This window comes from Melitaea cinxia, chromosome 24 (assembly GCF_905220565.1).
Source record: "Melitaea cinxia chromosome 24, ilMelCinx1.1, whole genome shotgun sequence".
Classification (NCBI taxonomy): domain Eukaryota; kingdom Metazoa; phylum Arthropoda; class Insecta; order Lepidoptera; family Nymphalidae; genus Melitaea; species Melitaea cinxia.
The window spans coordinates 4,298,042-4,323,157 of record NC_059417.1 but is presented as its reverse complement, the minus strand read 5'-3'; the positions used below and the strand labels follow the sequence as shown (position 1 = coordinate 4,323,157).

Genomic DNA, 25,116 nt, shown 5'->3' with positions numbered 1-25,116 from the left:
AGTTAGATGGAGCTAAAGAAGTTTAAGTTTAGTCGTGTGGTCTAAAGCACACTCGTTCTTTTTTAACCGACTTCCAAAAAAGGAGGAGGTTCTCAATTCAACTGTATTTCTTTTATGTATGTTACTTCAGAACTTTTGACTGGGTGGAGCGATTTCGACAATTTTTCTATTGATCTAAAGGTGGTGTGTGTCATTTGGTCCCATTTAAATTTATTTCAGATCTAACGACTACTTTTCGAGTTATATCTAATAATGCGTTTTTACTTGACGCTTTTTTCGTCAACCTGCGTTGTATTATACCGCATAACCTTCTACTGGATGTACCGATTTTTTATTCTTTTTTTGTTAGAAAGGGGATATCTCTAGTTTAGTAGTTAGTTAAACCAGGATCTGATGATGAGATCTCAGAGAAATCGAGGGAAACTCTCGAAAATCCGCAATAACTTTTTACTGGGTGTACCGATTTTGATAATTTTTAATTTAATCAAAAACTGATGTTTATCATGTAGTCACATATAAATTTTATCGAGATCTGATAACTACTTTTTGAGTAATCTTTGATAACGCGTAGTTACTTGACTATTTTTTCGTCGATCTACGTTGTATTTACTCGTCGATGTAATTGAAGTCGGTTTTTTTCGTTTTTTGTTCAATGTTTTACTATTGTTACTTTGCTCAAATCAAGATGTACACTTGTGTGAAACTGTCTCAACGGTATAGTATTTTCTTAATAGGTACTAGGTACTATTATATAAGCGAAAGTTTGTATAAGCGTTTGATTTTGAATTCAGTACCGTAATTACTTAGATTATCCATTAGGTATACACCACTCCTGGGGGGATTGGGGATTGGGTCGGCAACGCGCTTGCGATGCTTCTGGTGTTGCAGGTGTCTATAAGCTACGGTAATCGCTTACCATCATGTGAGCCGTACGCTTGTTTGCCGACCTAGTGACATAAAAAAAAAAAAAAAAAAAATTAAAATCCTGGAAAATTCTACGGTTCCCGTGAATTCGTAGGCAAGAGCCTAGTGATTTAAAATTTAACAGATTTATTTATGTTAGATTATCTAAGAATTACTCGATTTTTAAAAGTACAATGGTGTCGTACGACATAATTATTCTGATTTCTGCGTTAAATGTGTGACCATAATTTAATAATATAAGTTTCTTAGTTGCTTAGGATTCGACTATAACAGTTCCTTAGTTTAACATTATACGTACTGAAGTGATCACCACACATCATCACCGCTTCAGTCTAAAACAGTCCACGGCTGGACATGCGCCTCCACAAGTACGCGCCAAAACATGGCATGAACTCATGTATTTTGCCCACAGTCACCATGCTAGACAGGCGGGTTGGTGACCGCATGGCTGGCTTTGGCGCACCGAAGACGCTGCTGTCAGTCCTCGGGCTGTGTATTTCAAAGCCAGCAGTTTGATGGTTATCCCGCCATCGGTCGGCTTTTTAAGTTCCAAGGTGGTAGTGGAACTGTGTTATCCCTTAGTCGCCTCTTACGACACTCACGGGAAGAGAGGGGGTGGCTATATTCTTACTGCCGTAACCACACAGCATTCTGAAGTAATATCAAATCAATAAAAAGTCAAGGAAAAAAATCTCAAAAATATGACCTTCAAATGTTCACCACTACCCAAAAAGAAGAATTATCGAACAAAAAACGAGTGTGATCTACTCCACACGACTGCAGTAAAACTTACGAAACGTAACTCTCTCTCTTTTACTCATCATCATCATCATTTCAGCCTATTGCAGTCCACTGCTGGACATAGGCCTTCACAAGTTCGCACCAAAAATGCGTGAACTCATGTGTGTTGCCCATAGTCACCACGCTGGGCAGGCGGGTTGGTGACCGCAGGGCTGGCTTTGTCGCACCTAAGACGCTGCTGCCCGTCTTCGGCCTGTGCATTTCAAAGCCAGCGGTTAGGTGGTTATCCCGCCATCGGTCGGTTTCTTAAGTTCCAAGGTGGTAGTGAAACCTTGTTATCCCTTAGTCGCCTCTTACGACACCCACGGGAAGAGAGGGGGTGGCTATATTCTCTCTTTTACTATCTTAACCTTAAAAACTTATATCTCTCTCTCCACTTCCTTTGGCTTCTCCCGATCACATTTTTCGTAACGCTCTCGTCACGCATTCATCAGCTGACTCCTCAAGTCAAGCCTGCGTGAAGAAGTTTTACTTCAAAAACTAAAATATTTCAAATAATTCTACACACATATACATAGTTACACACATGCATGAAAATCATTACCAGCCATTCGGATAAAAATCATTACCTTGTCACGATTTTGAAAATCGTTACTTGGAACTAATTTTTATAAAGTATGGTAATGACAATTATCACCATATTTCTGTAACGCTGATTATCACTTTTCGAAGGCTTATGGTACCCTAATACTAAAACTTCGTTACTTCAGAGTTCAGTTTAAAAGAGTAACTCCTTCTTGTCGAATCTTTTCTAAATAATAACCTACATTCCAAATCGGTGGTACCTTCACATTAATTATAATTAATTTATTAATACACTAAACAGTTTTTAAAACGTTACAAACGTACTTTAAAAAAAACTTGTAGTGTACTTACAAAATTTATTAATTCAAGCGGGCTTACCGTTAGAATTAATAAATTTTGGATTTTGATTTTGTTTTTCTGTGTTTGATTGTACCTATTTACTTCCATAAAAAAAGAAGTTGTAAAAATGTTTAGTCAAAATAAATAGTTTATTTATTATTATTATTTATTATTTACCTAATAGGAACAACGCTAAAAATAGTACAAAAGTATGTCTTAGCTATGGCTATTTTGAAATTTGCACTACATTTTGAAGAGCACGTAAAGTAATTTATTCCGGATGATATAGTAAGCGCCTGATAACAATCGCTACTCTGCACGGAGATTATCCTGTAAACCGCACTGGTGCAGCGTGGCGCATTAAACACAACTCTTTTTTCAGCAGCAACAAATGTGGGCTGTATTAGTTTAGTATAGCTGCTAAAACTACAAATATAAAAATCAAATTAATATAATATGCGTTTCATACAAAAAATGATTGCTTGAGCGTTGTTAGCTGAAACTTGCAATAAGTAAATTTTTTGTACAGTAAATGTTAAAATATTGGCAGTAAATAAATATATTGCGTGATACCTCGTGTGTCAGTTCAATTCCTTCGTGAGATTTTTATTTTTCTTTTACTAATTCTTAAAACTCCTACTACTACTAATATTTCTGTTATCGGAATGATTATGACGTAAGTTTTGAAGCAGTTGTCATTAAGATAACAACTACACATAATGTTCCTACACCTCTTATCTTTACTAATCTGCACTAAAGTTACTTAGCACAAACTGCATTTCATTACAAAATATAATTTCAATCACTCAAAGACATTTGTAAGAATCAATACAACAACAGTACATTTAAAACACGCTGATTAGCGTTACGAACGCAGCGCCTCGTCCGGTTGTCGACTCGTTATTTTTCATTCCGTCAAAGGCCGCTCGGCGCTCATTACGGCGCGTATTTCGAGAGGCGCTCGGCTGCGAGGCGCGGCGGGGTGCATGAAATACGGCGCGCTGTGTCGTCGACGTGTCACGGATACACGACCCGGGTAGAGATTGGGTATTGTTTTGTCGATATCGATACTTTTTGGTTAATTTTTGAAATAACACTTCTTCAATAACACTTTTTTCTTCGTTTGAATTAAGGAATAAGCTGGTGAATGCGTGACGAGAGAGTTACGAAAGTGTGATCGGGCAATTCGAACGGTGTAAGACAGAGAGGTGCGAGCACACATTTTATTTCTCTCCTCTCATAGCCAGTTACGTTTTGTATATTTGAGATACAGTGCAGGCCTATTGTGCAGAAGTTTTACTTCAGTTGTGTGGTCTAAATGTGTACATGTACCTAATTGTGTAATAAACAAGAAATGGCATTAATTACTATTTTTTTTTTTCTTAAATAGGTACATTAATAATTTATATTTCATCCTTTTTACAAGTTAAAGTTCTCACTTTATTGTTTAAAAATTGAAATACGTTTTGGATTTTAAAAATTATATAATGTAAATAAATATACATCACTAGTCGTGTGCTACCCTCGCATGCAATCAGTCGGGGCGAGCCGCGGCGACGCCACTCAACGCGCCTCGTAAACGTTATCGGCTACATCGTAAAAATGCGACGTAAAATGGCGAACGTGCCGCCCGCACCCGAACCAGTCTGCCGCGTTCAAAAATTTAAAATAAAATAAAAAAAAACAACGTGTCCAACTTTAAATCTTTTGATTTTTATGTATTATCATAATCATTCTTTTTTAAAATTCATCACATGACTTATTTTATTTAACGTTTATAATTTGATTCACATTTTTAAACTATGTGACTTTTATTATTCTTTTATATTCCGTAAAGTTCTTCGATTTTCGAACTCATTCATTCGTTCTCTTAAACAACTTATTCCATTGTTTGTAAAAAGTCTCGTGACTTCGGAGTCCGATAGAAATTCTCACGTTGAAACTTCGTCTGACATATCGATTTCTTATCTTTGCCTACAGAAAGTTCTAGTGGTTTCCTCACTGAAAGGGTGCTTTAGAAATTTCACTAGTGTTGCAAATTCTACAACTCGTAACTAGTGTTGGGAAAAAGTTAGTTCGCCTCAAATAGAGCTGAGAGAGAGCGGGGAGTTAACGTAATCCGGGAGCAATATAGCACCCCAATTAGTCCGTCCCTTGGGGCGTTCTTTCGCTACTAGTGTTGTGATTTTCGATATATATTGCTTGATAGAGAGATAAAAAAATTGAAATGTTTAGTTCTGTTTTTACTTTGTTTTTATTTTTTACTCAGCGTTTCTAATTGTAAATAGTTTGAAATAAAGCATTATACTGACCAAAAATTGTCTACTAGTATAGTTAAATAGCTATACTAGTTAAGGCCGATGATAGAATATTAATGAAGTCATTTATCAATGAGTATTTATTTTACAAAAAGTAATAATTTTATTTTTCTTTATGTAATTTAACTTTTATTTTACTAGTACCCAAACTAGATGCGGGAATCGAACCGACAACTCTGGAGCTACAAGCAGACCCACTGATAAAAACACAAACGGCCTAGTCGAATTAAATAATTCTTATTTTAAAGTATAAGTTTTCCTGAATAAAAAAAATAATAATCGTAGTCCTATGAGTGGGTAGTCGTTGAATCCAAATGTTCCGTACATTCCGTTCCCGGCCACTAAGTCGGTAAATCGTGACATTTAGATCGCACATTCGCACCCCAATTTCTCGTTCTTAGCCCTGAGGATTGTTCTTAACCGCGTTGTCTGAAAATTCCAGTGAAGTATTTTATAAAAAAAAAACGTTTTTGATAAAAATTCTTCAATATTTTTTTTTATATTTATTTGTTTTATTTTAAAACTCTTCTTTTACATGGAGTAAGAGGCCCACGCCCAGTAGTGGGATGTTACATAGCTGGATCAATAACTTAGTGACTTATCTAATACGTTATTGCATTTTTTAAATATACATTAAAGAAAATTACAATATTCGAATATATCACAATCGATATTATCGATAATATCGATATTATCATTGATAGTGATTTTTTCCAGAAAATTCCTATCTATACTTACCATACATATGTATGTCTATTCGCAAAACTTTATTTTTATATTTACAGCCAGTAATACCGAACCTAACTTCTCATCCCGACTTTGTTATGTCTAACAACCTAACCATCATCGATAAACATAGTATTCATGCTTCCATAAATCATTTTATACTTACAAAAAAATTTCTTCCACTTGACTACTCTTACTTTAACTGAGGTAGGGCACAGCAGGAAATTTCCTGCTCAAAATATGGAACAGCCCGACTAGTAGTACCTCGGCCTCACAGAAGATCAGAGCTAAACAATACTGTTTTCCAGCAGCGTTGTGTTCTTGTGGTGAGTAAGGTGACCAGAGCTCCTGGGGAGATTGAGAATAGGGACGTCAACGCGCTTGCGATGCTTTTGGCGTTGCAGACGTCTATAAGGTACGGTAATCGCTTATCATCAGTTGAGCCGTACTCTTGTTTGCCGAACTAGTTAGTAAAATCAGTTCCAAGCTCCGTAAGATATCGCATTATCGTTCAAAAACAAATCAACCGAAATTCCTGCAAACAAGATCTTAATTTCCTTTTAATTGTTTAAAAATAGGTACAAAACGAAAACAAGTGTGGGTCGGATTTACACAGTAGGTGTTTTGTAAATGCGGAAAAAACACGTTCTTTCTTCTTGGAAGGAAATCCCTATTTATTTTGTTATATTAAGATATTAAATAGTATCTTGCTATCAAAAGTATATCAAATGTCTCCCTTTTATAGTTTTAAATATACAGACAGACCTGTGAAAGATAGACGAACTAGCTAGAACATAAAAAAAATCTAAAATATCATTTCGACGTAACCAACAATCCAACATTGGTGACAAACTTTGTTACAAATATTGTTTACAAAAAGGTCGCTAAATTTAACAGAAAGTACTTTCAAAATTAAAATGTCGATTAGCTATCCAATTTCAAAAAGCCATCCTCAAATAGTCCGGCACCTCGGGTCAATATCTATCGGGCGTCAGTTAACGCCCTTCATCCGAGATTTATTTAGCTGCCTAACTGCGAATGGTAGGCTTTTTTCTCATTAGGACAAATTAAAACGAATTCAGAAGGTTCAATGGTAGTTTGTGCTAAATTTCATTAGGACATGATGAAATGTAGACGAGATATAGGTATTACTGATTATAATTTTTTTTAAGACTTAGTGGAAATCGAAGTTTTTTGTCGATTCTTCTCTGCAGAATCTACATTCCGAATCAGTGGTAGCTTCACTTTTAACTATAATTAACTAATTAAAAACATAATTAATTTGTTAAACGACGTTTCAAAAGTGCTTTCGAAGCCTACTTAACGAAAGTAATTATTGATTTTGATTTTATCTGACAGTATTTTCGGAAAAGTTATTTTTTAATCTATATTCTAGTTAAGAGAGCTAGGAATATATAACTACGCGTATAAAAAAAAGTGTTAAGAACAGTTCTCAAATGTTAAATTTACGCTTAGAAATACAATACCTACCTGATACAACGCAAGTTTAATAAAATAATGAAAAAAAAAAAAACAAAAAAAGCGTATCCACACTTAACATTTCGGCGAAAAAAAATAGGCGCGAAAGCGTAGCTGTTATCATTTCATCCGGCAGCGTATTACGATTTACATAAAATAATAAACGGGGCGGTCGCCACTAAAAACCAGCTTTCTTTCCGCGATAATCCCGGCGCCGGGATTGCGGGGTCGTGGGATCCTGATCGCGGGATACGAGTAGCGGATCTCCCGAGGGTCGGTTATAACGTTATCAATTTGACGACCCGTTGCTTACATTGTTCAATGATTTTGTATTTTTGGACGTTTGTAATTGGAAATTTGGAATGCTTAAGATGGTTGCAGTTGAAACAAATTTATTAATTTCATCTTCTATATTGTTCTGATCTCCTGGTATGAGAAAGTTGATGTAACTTTATTGTTATTAATTTCATAATATTTTAACAATATTTTCTTAGCAATTAATAAATAAATATCCAGGCTACTGAAAAAGTTTATCTGGAATGTAAGTTTCTTATAGACTTTATCAGCAGGAAGGAAAACAGGCCCTGAATAAGGGTTGTCATAAAAACATCTGTACTTACGTCGAGTTTGAAGGTGAAAAATAAATATATTATCATAGACTTTTAACTATCGAATATCTTATATGTCAGATATTTTATGAGCAGCCGATTAACAGGACCCAAGTATTTTGTTAACATCGTTAACTTTATGGCCTATTGTAGAATCTAAAATTTCGAACTTTCGATACCTGATGGTTCTTGATTAGTAAAAATAATACCGAATTAGGTTTAAGATTCGTAAATCAAGAGAGCTATCCCAAGTCACTTCAAATGATCAGTTTCTTATCAGTTCACAGTTATATATCATCCTTAGTTTTCAATATATTTATTATTTACTCTTGTTTTTAAAAGTTTTGGTTATTTTACTAATTTTGTTGCATCATAATATTGTCTAATTATTTAATCATTGCTACTGGAGTATTGATAAAATAGTATCTGCTGTCTTATTCTCGAAAAATTTGTCGTAATTTCAATGTACACCAACAGAAAAAGAAGAGAAAAAAAATTTGCCCATTTCTCTATGGAAAAAGACATCCTAAACTTAGCAAAAAAAGACATTCTTATATTTTCTATTTTTTTTTAAATATTATTCTATGTATATTACAGCTGCTAAGTTACTAATGATAAAAAAAATGTACAGTATATACAGGTATTCGTATTTTACTCATATCATACTCATTTTTCTGAGTAAGTTTTTACGATAGGGACATAATATAAATAAATACGCCGTCCAATATATATTTTTATTATTTTTATATATGTAGTTCGATTCGATATCGTAAAATAAAACTAGCTATGTATGTATGTATGTGCTCTCTCAAAAAATTCCAGCTGCATGATCTATTTCTATACCTAAGTATATAAATTTTACTTTATGATTTACTCCTTACTCTGCAGTAAAGGAAAATAATTTTTTTAATATCCAACGGTGGTGTAATAGTTTGGTTCAATTTCTGATTTTATAAATATAATGTATACTAAAGTAATAAATGTTAATATCAATTGATTTTATAAAAAAAAAACCACCAGACACGTACAGTATTCACTGAATTATTACCACAGTTCAACAAAGAAAAAAAAAAAAATCAATGGCCACATTCTCTTTTAATCTCACTCTATTTTTCGGACTATCCAGCTTATCATTAACATCGTATACTAGTTATTTCAATTAATTTTCAAACCTAAAAGTGTATTATAATAAAAAGGGTCTAAAGTCACATTAACCGGGCGACTCATTTGAACGCCCGTAGTCCGCGTGTCGTGGTCCTCTTCCTAATCCACTTTTAATTTTGATTAATGCCTCCCCTGAGCCCTGAACTGCGTTCCAAATTCAAAATTAGGTCTTTTTGCATTGTCGCGGTGTTGTTTGCCGGCTTAATGGATTAATACTCCAGCTTGTGACGGCGAATACCGCAAAAATTGTTTTTTTTTTTTTCATTTCAGCAACTATGATTTTGTTCAGTTTTCATGAATATTTCGTATAATAAAATTAATATTCAATATTTTTTGTTAAACGTTGTTTTAAAATCTGAATATTAATGATTATTTTCTATAAAAATTACAGAAACACTGATTGAGGTAATAAATTGTTATTTATACTTTAATTATTATACAATATTAAAAAATAAATATGTTAAAAAATATTCCGAATAAAATACGAAATATTCTGAATTAAAGTACGTTTTATGATTTTCCTGACATTCTATACAAAATATCCTATTCTAGGGATTTGTGGGTAAAATTTTGGAAAACAAATAAAGTTCTTTATTGTGAACATTTCGGTCCCAGCGTTCATTGTAATGTTACACCTCGACGTACCCCACTTTCGTAGAACTGCAAGAATATCGGGTTCCTCCCAGGGGTAAACTTCTTGAACCCTAGTAGCACTTTGATCTTCGCGGCAGACGCCTGTTCGAGTTAACTTTATAATATATTTTTGTACCTAAAAAAAGTAATGCAAGTAAATGCAAATAAGGCTTAAAACATTTTTAAATTTTTGAATTGAAATTCGAGACTAGTATTTTTTTTTGGTTGTTTCAGTTGTTTTTTGTCAAGCCATACGTTTCAAAAATAATATACCAGCATATAATATACAAGCATAGGTTACTAAATTAAACACTCTTATTAAATTTCTTTGCAAGTTTTAAATACAAAAAAAGAACAGTATGTCAGACCTAGAATCGAAATTCGGCCAAGCTCATAACCTCCGCAATCAGTTGTTGAACGAGCAGTGCGAAGGGCATTAAGTCGTTTTATATTCGCGAATGTAATAACGGACCACACGGACTGGCGGAAATCCGCTACATTGATTTAAGTACGGGACGCGACATAGGTTTTTACACTTGGCTTATAAACAGCGTCGTTTTCTTCATAGCTTAGCAAACGAGAATAATATAGATATTTATCAGGCTTTATACTACATATATCGGAACTATTTAGTCAAATTTAGTAGTATTTAGGCTTTTAGTTGGATAACGTTATTTAATGAAATCTTGCTTTTCTATTCAAAGCTATTTCCGACTAGAAACTTCAATGTGCGACCAATAGGGTTCTCCTTAGACTGCCATGTTGGGCTCGATGTGCGAATGTCTGGCTTTAGTTGGGATATTACCGTTATAGGACCAATTGGTGTGGTTCTCTTTGGGCTGGCCCGTTGAACTCTGCGTGGAATCTCACGCAAAGCCCTGTTGGGCTTGGTTTGTATCGTGGTTGGGAAATTTGTATCACGACGCTTAATTTTCCAAAATTTAATCAGATTATAGGTACCTCTATCTAAACCTAATTTTATAAAAATTTCAATTTTTTGGGGGTAGGGATATTCTAAAACCTTACCATATATCATCAAGGGGAGGTTAAAAAGTTGCTGAAACACATCATGTGATTGATACACGTCCCCTAATTAATCAGTAGTTCCCACTTTGGCTACATTCATTAGCCAAACCCTGCATGTATGACCTCTCCTTAGAATTCGATCGATTCTATTGAAACATAATTTAAATGACTGTAATGAATTTGAATTACTACTGTAAATATAAATAATTAAAACTTCAATGACGATAGTTCAAGTATTTTTTTACGTTAGGTTTTTTTCTACTTAGATTCGACTGATAATCAGAGCCCAATTGGTAAATACCGGTTAATTTTTTTTAACCAGCGGTACCACTCAGAGTGACCAGGTAGAATATACCTTACGTTATTTCATTTATGTAAGGGTTTTCTAGTCTGGGTTCTGAGTGGGCCCTCATCGGGATTTCCTTCTGATGAAAGGCCTCTTATTACCCAACAAGAACCAGATGTATACACTGGGCAATTTCCCAGTAGTTTCTAGTTGGGTTTTAAATAGCTATTAGCTTGTTGGCTGACACTTAAACATATTTTAAACGCCTACATGACACTGGTAAAACTTGAAATTTAATTTTTAGTCTTCTTAAATAGGCATTTTATTATAATACTTATAAATATGGCATATGGGTAAGCCGACTAATCGGTAAAGCAAATCTTTCTCTATTATATTTACATTTCTACTGTCACTTATGAGATCTATGTAGATACCAGTTATGTTATGTCGGTCTACGGTTACTCAAGCATTCGCTAATCGATTCTTGCTACGCTTAACTATGTGACATTCTGCGAACGAATAGTTAGTAATTTTAAACTTTAATTACGTAATCATGAAGGTGATACTATAATTGATATTAGAGATAATATTTAAATATATAGGTTTTAAAAATATAGGTACGTATTTTTTTAAAATCTCGGTTTAAGTTCTAGTTAGTTAATTCCAGGGGGTAAATTTTGTCGAGGGACTAGGAGCAGGTAATAAAATTGTCGATTACCAATAGTGCGTCGGGAGCATACCGGGAGTGGATTCGGGCGGGGCGGACGCGACGCGGCTTCCTGCGCTTCCTTGCGGAAATAGGGCCCGTTCCGGCCGTCGGCTAATGGCGCGTGCCTCTGATGTTATGAACGCCTAGTCCTCACGCTCGTTAGTTCTGACGGTAACAAAATCCGTCTAAGAAAAAATATTTTGGTGAAACTTTGTGGGGTTAGTTAGATAAATTAAATTAAATAGTCTAAAATATTCTGTACAATTAAAAAGTGTTAATTGTATAAGTATGTTGTGTTAAATGTCACCAATTTTCTAAATTAATCCTTTTGAAGTTGTAATCTACCACGATCTTCGAAAAGGAATATTTTTAAGTGACATAAAGTCGTATATCATGAATCCTTTAACAATACGATCCCTGCATCGATATCTGTCAAGTTCATCGTACGTTATACCTATACATCAGTTCTGTGAAGTTGTGAACACACATCTAGAGTTACCGACTCGTGTTGCGAACGCGTAGTTATGTAGACGTGTGCTATAGAAACGGCCGCCGTGCCCCGGGCCGCGCTTCGGCCGAGGCGCTGACAGTATTAACATCGACTGAGACATTTTGATACTTTGACTTTTTTACGGATTTTTGTGTTTTTATCAAACAAAATTTTATTTTTCGTAGTTATACATAATGTACGAGATAATAATTTATTTCGTATGATAATGCTTAAAATAAGTTGACTTTAGTAAGTTCACTTTAGATCTTCGATGGTTCTTCTACATGGAGAAAGATGCCTATTCCAAGCCGTTGGATGTTACAGGCTGAAGCAGCAAATTTATAATTTATACGTTTTTGTATTTAAGAAAATAAAGCAATAGACATAAACAAACCAACTAAAACATTATAACGATATCGTCCATTTTTAAATTTCTCACGCGCGTACCACTTCTACACGACTCACAAGTTGAATGGCAATTTCCCACCCAGATGTGTTCACTGGCAGCGGGTCAATCCCTGAGCGCCCCCACGTCACCCTCATTACGTCGTGTGATACGTACTTAACTCACAATCATCCTGTTTTTAAACCCTCTTTCCATATATTTTTATATACATTTTAAAATCACAACTAAATAATTTTGACTTTTTAAACATACAAAATATTGAAAATTCTTATTTATTGTAAATATTAAGAATTAAAAATAAAATACAAAAATAAGAAAAATATCTACAAAAGGCTTTATCACATAGAGCAAATTCTTTCAGACTATCTTTGGTTGGAAACTGAAAAATAACAATAAATAACCTTTAAAACAATGTACGTATTTGTAAATATGTATGCACGCTATATGTACATATATATCGCGTGTCTATGTGAATATATCTGAACAAAACTTTCACATATCCAGTAACACAGCTGTTTGCCGGTTGTTTGACAGTCGACAGGTTCAACCCTTGCCCCCTGCGCCCCTGCGTGCGTGTGAATCGTGTTATTGTACGCACTTAGCGATTTCCAATAGGAAATGTTGTTTCAACGCGCTTTATATACTTTTCACTTGTCTGTATGTAATCTATAAAAAGGAAATAAAGATATATATGTATAAAAAACTCATATTTGCAGTAATAGAATAAAGAATCTGTTTTATGTATCATTCAAACAACCGAGATACAGTTTTGCTCAATAAAACTAGGCACATTACTTCAGGAATTCGCTAGATTGGCATATTCTCACATTTACCGACAAGATAATGTTGATGTCAGGCCACGTTGCGTCACTTGCGAGCACATCTATCTACTGTGGTATATGTTCAAACCTATTTACATACGGAACGTTGCAATTCGTACCTTATTACTTGCGAACAAGCTCGGTATAAAGAGCGCTAACTTTGCTCTACAGTTGATAGGTGCCGGCGAGGCCAAGAGACAGATAAATATCGCTTGTAGTTCCGTTTATATCTTCAGATTTAAAACGGCACACATGAAAATTATATAATATTTCATCCATTTTATTAATAAATAATTTTGACAATCACAAATTAATACTTACATTGGTACACTCGAATGCATTTTGTAATTGTTTTTTTCGTTTTCGTCATGCCTAAAAAGGTCTTAATTCACGTAAAGAATAATCAGAATCTTTAAGTCGTCAAAAAATATAAAATCCAATTTTGGAGGAATTTTTTGGAGCGTTATAAATTACACAACAGCTATGAACGCTGCTTCACACTCATCGCCTTTGAAGCGACGCGGTCAGTAATTTTCTCTCTCTCACTTCAGTGGCGGCTGCCGGCGTGTATATTTATCATTATGATATACTAGCGAAGCGCCTTTATTGTTGCTTCGCTTTTGTCCTACCTCCATCATGTAATTGACAGCATTGTGTATTCTCTGAGTATGTACAGTCCATTATGATCTTAAAATCTTATAGTTTGTCTTTAAAGGATTCTTTTTAAACAACGATACTGTGAAACATACCACTAATTTATGGTCAAGACCGATTTAAAAACGTCTAGGATTTTCTTATAAAAAAAAAACTTAGACACAATTTGTTACCTTGATGTATTCTTTAACCTAATAAACTGGATTTGACGATGATAGATATTAAAAAACTAGGTACAATGATCAATTCAAACACGGTACTAAAAGACAAGTTCGCTACACGTATTGTGCGACCAAATTGAACAGCTTCGTCCGATGGGTTACGTGGAATTCTATTCACGGGTAAATTTACCTGTTTACAATTCTTCCGACTAACACTTTATTGTAATAAATAACCGACCGTAGGTCATATTCTCAATTATTTATACACACACACACACACACACACACACACACACACACACAAACACACACACACACACACACACACACACACACAAACACACACACACACACACACACAAACACACACATTATTATATTCCTGCTAAAATAAATTAATTAATGTGTCTGTTCTAATACTACTTACTTAAAATATCGATATAACAAATTTATTCATACGCGATTTAAATAATATGGAAAGAGAAGGTTATTCTTTTTCTAAAAATAACAATTGGTAAAATAAGGTATTAATTACTGGTTAGTAGTTAAGTTTATTTAACGCCATTTTTATATCTAAAACAAATTTCATATTTCGAATATCATGTAATAACTAAGGATAATGTGTTCAAATGTTGAGCGGTAGTCTTGTAAATTACCGACCTAGATCAGTGCCACCTAATTAGCAAAATTTATCTCAATTTCACTCACAGAATACAGTCACAATTTAAAATATAAACAATGGTGATAGATACGAACTGACTCCGGTTAGACTTACACAAAGCGATGTGACTGTATTTAGTGTTCGCTACTGACGTTCCAAGCAAAGAGATCATCAAATATTTAAGATACGGCAATGTCTACATACGCACCATTTAAGCTTTCTGTTTGCTCGGGTCGCCTAATCTTCACGCTAAGACATCGGTGTAAACATCTCAACGCAAATCCGTAGTATATGCGCGTTTATGTGGAATTCTAGATACGCTGAAATTGCTAGGAATCGTGCCAACTGAAATCAGTCTTAATGTCGCGTAATGATGGAAATGGTTATGTTTTAATTAAGCGTGATATTCAGACATTTGGCCGGGAGAGTGACAGTGCAGCCAATTATAGAAATGTCTATATTTGTGCTGCGAATTTTGGTAATGCCTTTTTTAGATAATTTCAGTAATACGTTCTAATCTCCTATAATAACATACAGAACTTCCGTAAACGCTGGGTTTACTTATTTATTTTATATGCAATCAAAACCCTAAAAATATAATTTCATGCTTCTAAAATTTCTAAGAGGTTCTTAGAGGACCTCTACTAACTATGAACTATCTCTCTGCCAAATTTCATGTTTGTGACAGAATCAAAATCAAAATCTTTCGACAGCCATCTTTAATGAGGCCCTTGTCGCGATATCCAAACACATAACAAACAATGAAGGACTTTCATACAAACTTTGTGAGCTCTAAGACCACCTTAATCCGGTCCTGTCGAAATTCCGTTCTTAACAAACGTCTACTAAACTATTTCCGTGCCAAATTTCATGTTTTTGAGATTTCCAGAATGATGAATTTTGAGATTTCGTGATGAGTCAATGGCCAAACAATTTATATACCTGAAGAAGATAAATAATCTTGTGTTTGATTATATGCACTGAACTATCGAGAAATTAAAAATGAATGACAACAATAAAACAATTAAATATCCCGTTTTACATATAAATCAAAGTGTTAGTGTCTACGATAGTTAAAAATCTTAAATCTTAATTCTAATAATTACTTTTTTAATAAATTTTAATTTCGAAAAAAGAATCAGGCGCCATGTACGACGTTTAGTCAAAAGTACTATAATATAAATTGCAACTATACTACAGAACCCAGCAGAACGAGACTAATGCATCCTGTGTGTAAAAGCTTAATATCCGTTTCCTGTCACTAGCAGGCACCTTGTAAGCACACTGACGTGTCTCAACGTCTCGTATCGTAATATCATTCGTTTATCGGAGAGCACCACCTGTATTTTCTTACTTTATCTTGAGAGGAAGAGATTTTACGTATTAATTTTTTTTTACTTTACGTGAAGCTGACTGTAAGACTAAATTAATTTAACGTTAAAAATTAAATCAATAATGTTAATGATAATATCTTTATAAATGAGGTTATTATTAAGCTAAAGCTGATGAAAAAACGTATCATCACTTCAACCTATCGCAGTCCGCTGCTGGACATAGGCCTCCACAAGTTCGCGCCAGAAATGGCGTAAACTCATGTGTTTTTCCCCATCGTCACCACGCTGGGCAGGCGGGTTGGCGGAGCAGAGCAGCAACCACGCGCATAGTGTACCGATATGTGTATATATGTTTGATTTTGACAAATATAATAGTATAACCATATACATTGTTCATCATCATCATTTCAGCCTATTGCAGTCCACTGCTGGACATAGGCCTCCACAAGTTCGCGCCAAAAATGCGTGAACTCATGTGTGTTGCCCATAGTCACCACATATACATTGTTATATACATATAATTACAGTAATCAAGTTTTATTTTGTCTTGAAAATCCAAAACGAAAAGATAAAAAAGATACGAGTATATTAAAACTATATCGTTGATAGAGGTTTAAAATCACTTAATTTTACAGACCAAGTGATCTCAGCTTTGATAACCGTTGCGAGCTGCCTTCAAATTGCATTAACTAAGCTAAGGGACGCTGTAGTAACAATATTTCGCTGTTAACGCTTTACCACTACGTGACCCGTTTTCGCTTCTTCGGTTTAAAAATGTGCGGTGTACCATTTTGAACTAGAATAACCGTTTTTTGTTCATTTTAGTTTCTATACGATAATTTTTATAAAGGCAGTCTCGGCATTTTTTTTTTCTATGACAAGCTTTGACCATGAATGATGAAATAATATTCAAATCTGTGTAAATGTTTTAAATGTATGACTTCGTTCGCGTGAAATTTAATAAAAATGTTATTGTTCAGTTCGCAGAGTTATAAAATAAATAAATTTCTAAAATTAAAGTAGCCTAAGCTACTCCTTATCACATCAGCTATATGCCAGTGAAAGTCCCGTCAACATGCGAAGCCGTTTCAAAGATTAGCTGGAATAAACAGACAGACAGACAACCAGACAAAAATTGTAAAAAATGTTATTTTGATATATGTACCGTATATACATCCACATGCATTTACTAAAAAGCGGTTATTTTAATATTACAAACATACACTCCAATTTTATTCATTTGTATCGAATGAATAAAGTATAAATGAGAATAATAGGCGAACAATTATGTACATGAATTACATGATAATACTTTAACAACGAATCAATCGACAAAACATCATACTAAAAACGGATCACTGACGAACCCACTGTAAGTATATATCACTAATTGGATTATATCGAACCCAATCATTCAAATCATCAAGTAGGTTACATGAACATTTTTACAACGTAAAACCGCACCGCATATGAGGTTCAAAAATAATTTAACGAAGATAAAAAGCAGCGGCCCGCAATTCCCGGCTCCATTACCCGGGTCTAGGATGGAGCAAACAAGAAATATGTGAAACGCTCGCTCGCTAGATATCGAGAAAATGAGCTGAGATGTTTCACCGGAAACTACGGACGCATCCTGGCTGTATTTGAGATTTAATTTTGTAAATTATTTTGTATTTCGTGCTCTTTTAAAAAATATGTTTTTATTTTTACACGTTCAATGATACGCGCTAATTACTATCAATTGTAGATTTTGTAGAGATTTTTTACAGTATAATTGTTTTTGGTAGTTGTTATGTTAACAACAAAAAAGTTTAGCAATTAATACATCACTTTTTTCTGTTACATGAACTATACTTTGTTTAACAGCTTTTTTTGCAATTCTTATAATGTATATAAGAAGCTCTTATATACAATATATAAATAATACATACATAGTTGAAAAAGGCAGGCAGTAAATATTCGTACAGACCCATAATTAAAACTAAAAATATTATGCACAATTATCTATACCTTATCATTAATTATATTTAATTATTTCTTTAATTATTAAATAAAGAAACAATATGTGCAAATTTACAAATATAAGTAGCAGGAGAAAACCACAATGACTAAGGTTTGTACAATTTAAGATATTAAGATACTATGCAAACTTTTATCATGCAATTGTTTGGTATCCTGAATGAAAAAAAAAATATCCTACAGTTTACATTTCATAAAAAAACGTAGTAGAAAAAAAACAATCTCAGTTACAGTTTCAGTTTTATCGACCATCAATACACTTCAATACGAAAAAAATATATCTAAGTTTATTACAGTTTACTATAACGTAGCATCTTTTGCAAGAAATATGTGAAACGTGAAAAGCTCGCTCAGCGGCCACGAGATTGAGAAAATACTCCGTGATGTTCCGACAGACAACGCGCACTGATATGGAATTTCGGATTTTTTTTCCCGCAAATCCGTGATATACGGCCAATACTGAAAGTGCGGTCGTATTACGGTAATTTAATCGCAGGACGCGTATTGTCTATCCAATATTTTCCACCCTCGCCCCATTTGTGTGCGTTTAATCTGATAACGTTTTCGATGCACTTTTTTTTCTGTGGTTTTATTGTTTGTACTAGATTATAATTAATCATGGTTTAGTTTGTTGTGGATATTGTTTATGTTAGTATAAATATTGCAAATATCAAAACGCTTTAGCTTAGTTACAATAAAAATGTTGATTGTTTGACACATAACATAAATAACTAATTGACAAATTGAGACATTTACGAAAAATAAAGTAATATAAATTATGGGTTTTTTCTGTCTCTTTACTCCTCTTTTAACTACCTTCAAAAAAAAAGGAAGAGGTTCTTAATTCGATTGTATTTTTATTGTTGCCTTAGAACTTTTGACTGGGATTTGATAATTTTTGTTTCATCGAAAGGTGCATCTCATGTGATCCTATTTAAATTTAGTTAAAATCTGACAAGTATTTTTACTACTATAATTACTTGACTATTTTTTCGCCGATCTACGATGTAGTATAACGCATAACTTTTCACTGGGTGTACCGATTTTAATCATTCTTGTTTTAATCAAAAGCTGATGCCTGTGTTGACGAATGACCACGTTGTATTATTAGTAAGTATATTGAAGTCGAAAGGATATTTAGAAGTAATAGTATACATTGAAGTCGTTTTTTCGTTTCTGAGCAAACAAAATTAACTAAGAAATATGACAAAGGAATGACTGTCCTTCATAGTATTTACCTACCTGTCAATTCTTGGGTAGAAAAAATAGAAGCTTACAACTTCCTTGCATTTAAATGTTACTAGAAATGACGAACACAATACAAAATAAATAAAAAAAAAACGGGGTGAGGGGTCTATGGACCCCCGGTCGGAACGAAGTGCCTTTCGCTTTTTGGTAGACGTTTGCTGTACAGTCATAATTTATATTGTTAAATATCAAGTTAACAGAATTAAATTGCAAATTTTCTAATAAAATATATTTATTTCTATATAATGATTTAATGTAAAGAGTAAAGGATATAATTATGTGTAAAGCGCAAAGCTGTTCACGAAATAAATAAAAAAATAAATAAAAAAAAACGTATAGGAAGAAGTGTCGAGAAAAAGTCTTATGCTTTTTTCGATCTCACTCTTCCATCTCGCTCAGTGCGTGTCCCGCTCGATAAAGAATTTCGAACGAGATACTTAATTCAAAATATGAAAAGTAACAATTTAATTTAATTTTATATCAGCTAATATTAATTATATGATCTATCAGATTTTTATCTTTTTACGTACGTTTAAGCTGTTATCCGGAACTTATCCTTTTGAATTTACAGGTAGGTTAAATATAATTATTTGTCTTAAATAAAATTTGTCTTATTATAATGAGAATCTAACTCAAGTCATGTTACTTCTTTTTGCATTGGCTCTCTGCCAGTGAAAGTTACATCGAAATCATTCCAGCCAACAGAGAAATCGACTTTATAATAGGGCAGAAAAGTCATAAAGTATCTTGGAAGCGCATCAACGTTATAATAACTTATTTTTAATTATAGTAAGTTTCATTATAGTAACAGACATTAACTTCCATTAACTTCCATTATAGCTAATTATTGCGATTAATGTACCTATAGAACCCGCATATTTATTTTGTGTCGTACAGAGATTGCGCACAGTCCCTATAATATCTGCTAAGCGTTTAGACTTCGCTCAGAGCTAACTCAGTAGGTGTTAAAATTCAGTCCGCTTATAGTATAAACTTTCTAAAGACGTTCGAATAAGTATCAATGTGCGAATGTGTCCGTTCGCTCTCCGGTCGCCGGTCGCCGGTCACAAATCTTCCATTTCACTCCGGCTTGGCCGCGTCGCGCTGCGGAGAGGAAATAGCACGCTTGAAAGCACGCGGCTGCGTATCGGCTACTCCCGAAATAGTCCCCCCGCGCGGGGTGTCGGCCCATCGACGTGCTTTTAGTATGCTGCGCGCATGCGACACGCCCGCACCCTTCTGTGCTCCTAGTAGCTCTGCTCGTAAACACGCGAATTATTATCGCTATAAATTTAACAAAATATTTACAAATGATATAGACGACATGGTCGCGATACTAGCCAACCCCAAGTGGAGCGAGGACCTCACCATCCAGATGATAATCGAGTACGAGAAGCGCGAGTACCTCTGGAATCCTGTGTCGGAAAACTACAAGAACAAGAAAGTACGCGAGCAGGGATACGTCGAGATAATAAAAACGCTGAATCTAGTGGATATAACGGTTAAGGAACTGAAAAATAAGATAAAGAATATACGATCTTCGTACAGCGTCGAGTTAAAGAAAATTCGCGCGGCTAGAAAAGCGGGCGCGCATGCGTACCGGCCGAGCGTCACGTGGTTCGAGCACGCAGACAGGTTTCTGCGGGCGATCGTCACTCCGAGCTCAGTGAGTGCCTTTATTTACGTAGCTTAGACATGCGCTCTAACGTTCTAACTTTGTAGCGAACTTTCTTTGTTTCAGGTGGACAACAGCCTACTTGAAATACCGATGAGCGACGACAGCGACGCAGTTCAGGATCTGAGCGAACGAAAATCACCCGAAAAAAAATGTCCTCGAAAACGTCGTAGTTCAACTAGATCGTCGACACCGTACGTTTTGAACACGCCATCCCCTCGCCCGAGTACGCCCTTCGGGCTCAATCAAACTTCGTCCCCGTTCGGGATCCTGCCGACCTCGACGTCCGCTCCATTTCTTAATCCCCCTGTCGGTATAGCAACGCCGCTAACTACATCACTCGCAACGATTTATCCCGCGCCGGCGAAACAAAAAAAGAGTAATTTCGACGACCGTAGCGACCAGTCGGAAACAGCGCAGGATTTGAGTCAGCATTCGGAGAACGGGAACGAGAATGAATTCGAAATGTTCGGTAAATTGATTGCGAGCCAGCTTCGTAAATTACCTCTGAGCTTGGCCCTGGATACGCAGTTAAAGATTCAGACGCTCGTGAATGCGGCGAGAATACAGGCCGTATATCAACAGTATAGCTACGCGGGTCCGTCGCAGGAGGCGCTGTCTGTGCAAGCTCTTTCAAACGGTATATTAGCGAGCATGGCCTCACAAAGCCCGTATGCATCGCGCGTAATGGACATGAGAAATGATTCGCCCGACGACTTGAATAGAGATCTGAAGGCGGAATATTCCGTTGGATCTGAATTAGAAGATTAGATTAAATTAAAATATGATAAAATCTTTCGAAGAGATAACGAGTAGTGTTGCTCATATATCGGTATAAATAGTGAGTTTTAGTAGTTGCCGTTCCTTCAGAGATGATTATATTAACGAGACAATGTCATGTCTACTACTGTTACTGTTACTTACTTTATTGAAAACTCGTAGGCAATCGACAGAAACGTTGTCTTTACTGTGGCAAAACGATCTTGAACAAAAACAACAGTGAATTTCGTCTTGGTGTAAATCCAAGTACATATATTTAAGCCATTATTTCACCAAACCAGTGCCAAATATGCCTACAATAATAATAGGAATGTAATTTTGGTACTTTTACAACGCAAAAAGGCTACACGTACCGGGGCTTGGGAGGATAAAACGGCAACTGAATTCAAAACTCAAATATGTGTTTTAGATGTTTATATAAATGTGATAGATGTTAAAGAAACCGCAAGTTTATATACATTATAATAGTGATGAAATGCCAAAGTACAAATTATATAAAGAAATACGTTATACACATGAACGAAAAGAATAGTTACGAAATGATATCAAAATGCATTTGAACTAGTCCTTGATTTGGTGTTACGTTTTCGTGCTCGGCTGTGTTTAGGTTATTTATTTTATACATTATATATAGTTTTAAATACACCACTCATGTGTAACTTGTAGTTACGTGATTAGTTGTAGGTTATTTTTTTTTTAATTAAGACAAAATAGTTTTGAAGTCATTACTATTGAATATTATCACAATTAAATCAGTGGTTTACAAAAATATTGTTTTTGATAAATTTATTAATTTTATCAGAAAGTATAGCATTAGCGTATATTAGAATTGTATTACGAATTTATTTTGTGTGATAGCAGGTAACGGAGGCAAAGAAAAAAATACCTCAACATAGATTATACATAGTTATAGATTGATTAATATCAAGTATGGAGTATATTTTATCTGTTGTTCGATGTGCCACAATTATATAAATGAAATGTGATTTATTATAAAAATAAATTATTTTATAAATGTCCATCGTGTATTCATTTAAACTTTTTACTAACTGACAAGAAGGTAAAAAAAAGGATAAACAAAAATTAAATAAATAAATATAATATTCAAGAATATAATTGTACCAAGTCTAAGATAATACTTAATTAATAAACTGGCATAAAAAGGTAAGATTCTTTAAATTCACGGAAAACTAAATCTAATTTCTAAAATTAATAGTCGATATAGAAATATTTGTTTCAGCGAAATGGCTTTGAAGCTAATAGTGATTTTCACTTCAACTTTTTAGATGAAATAATTTTTTAATTTCGAGATCGGGACTTACTCTTGAACTTTAATTTGAAACTCTTTTGAGAAAAATAAAAAAAAAGTAATCAATATTTAGAGTCATTGATTAATTGTATAACAATAGAATGACAAACAAAAGAAATGTGTCCAGTGAAAATATGATCAATTAAAAAAGAAAAATAGTTTACAATTGATATGTTTCTTAACTACGAGTATTGACGATGAATTGTAAGCAAACCTTTATAAAATCTGTTAAACAAAAAAAAAAAAAAACAAAGCAACTCAAGGTCATCATTATTATATTTTGTGCCAACTTTTAATCGTCCTTAGAACATACGAGTATAGGTACTCACTACAGTTCTGTCGCAGATATAATCATAAAATTCATCTTGAAACGCATATAAAACTAGAATTACATCTCATTTCCAAAGCTTTTTGTTACAGTCGTATCTGCGGAATTTGCATATGTTTGTTGCAACAGCCGCATCGCTTTGCATGCAATGTTTTTGTCTTGACAAAATGGCTCTAATACGCACGTTACAAGGGGATTATGTGTGTTCGCTATAAATAGGGGCTATCGATTTAATATATGGTACAGAGTGCCTTCAATGCGCTTGAATGTTTGCACATTCTCGAACGGTCTTCGATGGGTTTTGATCCGGTTCGAACGAGATTTTAGGGCTGGTTGAGGATAAAGGATGACAGTACTTCGAAAGCAAAAGATATCCAGATAGCAGGCTTATATAAAAATCAAAGTATTTATTTAAACAATACTAAAATAGTCGTGTTTGCTCGCAAACGAAAATAAACCGACTTCAATTACATCGACAAGTAGTAAGTACAACGTAAGTCGTCACTACGATTTTCGAGGGTTTCTCTCAATTTCTCTGGGATTTCGGTTCATAAACGACGAAGTTATTCCCTAACATACACGACGGCACATACGGTCGAATTGAGTAAACTCCTCCTTTTTTGAAGTTGGTTAATAAAACAGGGCGAGTAGTATTTTGAATCAATTTAATAACGCCTTTCAATATTATAACGTACTAATACGCGTTAAAACTAAAATGAAACAAAATTTCGATTTAGAATCTAAGAATTTTTTTTGCGATACTATATAAAAATAAAAAAAATCTATCACAATCAGTGATTTAATGTGAAGGTCTAGTTAAAAAAAAACCAACTAAACCCTAACAGTAAATTATAAACAGTCGAGGTCTATTACGTGTCGCATTACACTTAACCGATGTCAATGCCTATCAGTTTTGGTCAGCAAATATTTTATTTTTTCTTTTAATAGTCCCATTTACTTGCAGCTGCGGTCGTAATCGTAAACTTAGAATAGCTGGAGACGCGATGGCGAAATAAAATCGCTTCCGAGTGCTTTCCTGTTTACTACAGCTCCTTATTATTGCGGCATCTGCTGAATTTACATATACAGCTTTTTATATTAACGAAGCCTGACTTTGACGTTAGACAGTAAGGAGTGAATATAATATCCTCTTGGCTGTATAAGTGCTCTGTCTGCAAAGTTATCTATGCGATTGTCGTTGTGTTTCTTAGAACTAGAACATAGGTACATTCTAGTTCTAATAAAGAATTAAATATTAAACGTAGCAATTTTGGTGTTTACTTCTTAAGAAACCACATAAAGCGAGCAGTATGAAAAAAATAGGGTGAGTGAAATTGTATGAAACAAAGAAACAGCAGTGACGCTGAGAATGACGCTGAGAGTTAAGCTGAGACTGACGCTTTACAGCGTTTTTAGCTGTAATAAGATATACGAACAGGAAGCGTAAATGTATTGAGTGTTATTTTTTTTTTATTAATAATAATTGTATTAATTTTTTTTATTTAATGTTCATATGACGTTAATCATTCTTAAGGAGTGAGCTCCAGTTTCGGGTCAATTTTAATTATACCTTTTATTATTATGAAACTTCATTTATGTTATTATATTATATTTATACTCAAACATTATTTTTCTAGAATATTAAATTACCCGCATGCCCTGATCAAATAAAATAATATTAAAAAAAATCTT

At 34.3% G+C, this 25,116-nt stretch overlaps 2 protein-coding genes across 2 annotated transcripts in view; both read left to right on the top strand.

The window, feature by feature from the left end:
* Positions 1-25,116, top strand: part of LOC123665449 (nucleolar protein 4) — a 156,718-nt gene that overhangs the window by 14,780 nt on the left and 116,822 nt on the right. The window lies entirely within an intron of this gene.
* Positions 20,411-21,778, top strand: LOC123665450. The gene is made up of 2 exons (XM_045599756.1): positions 20,411-20,998; positions 21,074-21,778. The coding sequence occupies exons 1-2, from the start codon at positions 20,540-20,542 to the stop codon at positions 21,776-21,778; spliced, it is 1,164 nt and encodes a 387-aa protein (XP_045455712.1). The 5' UTR covers positions 20,411-20,539.

Coding starts and splice junctions, on each gene's coding strand:
- LOC123665450 (XM_045599756.1), top strand. CDS start 20,540: ATGCTGCGCGCATGCGACACGCCCGCACCCTTCTGTGCTCCTAGTAGC. Junction 20,999..21,073: donor CGATCGTCACTCCGAGCTCA/GTGAGTGCCTTT, acceptor TCTTTGTTTCAG/GTGGACAACAGCCTACTTGA.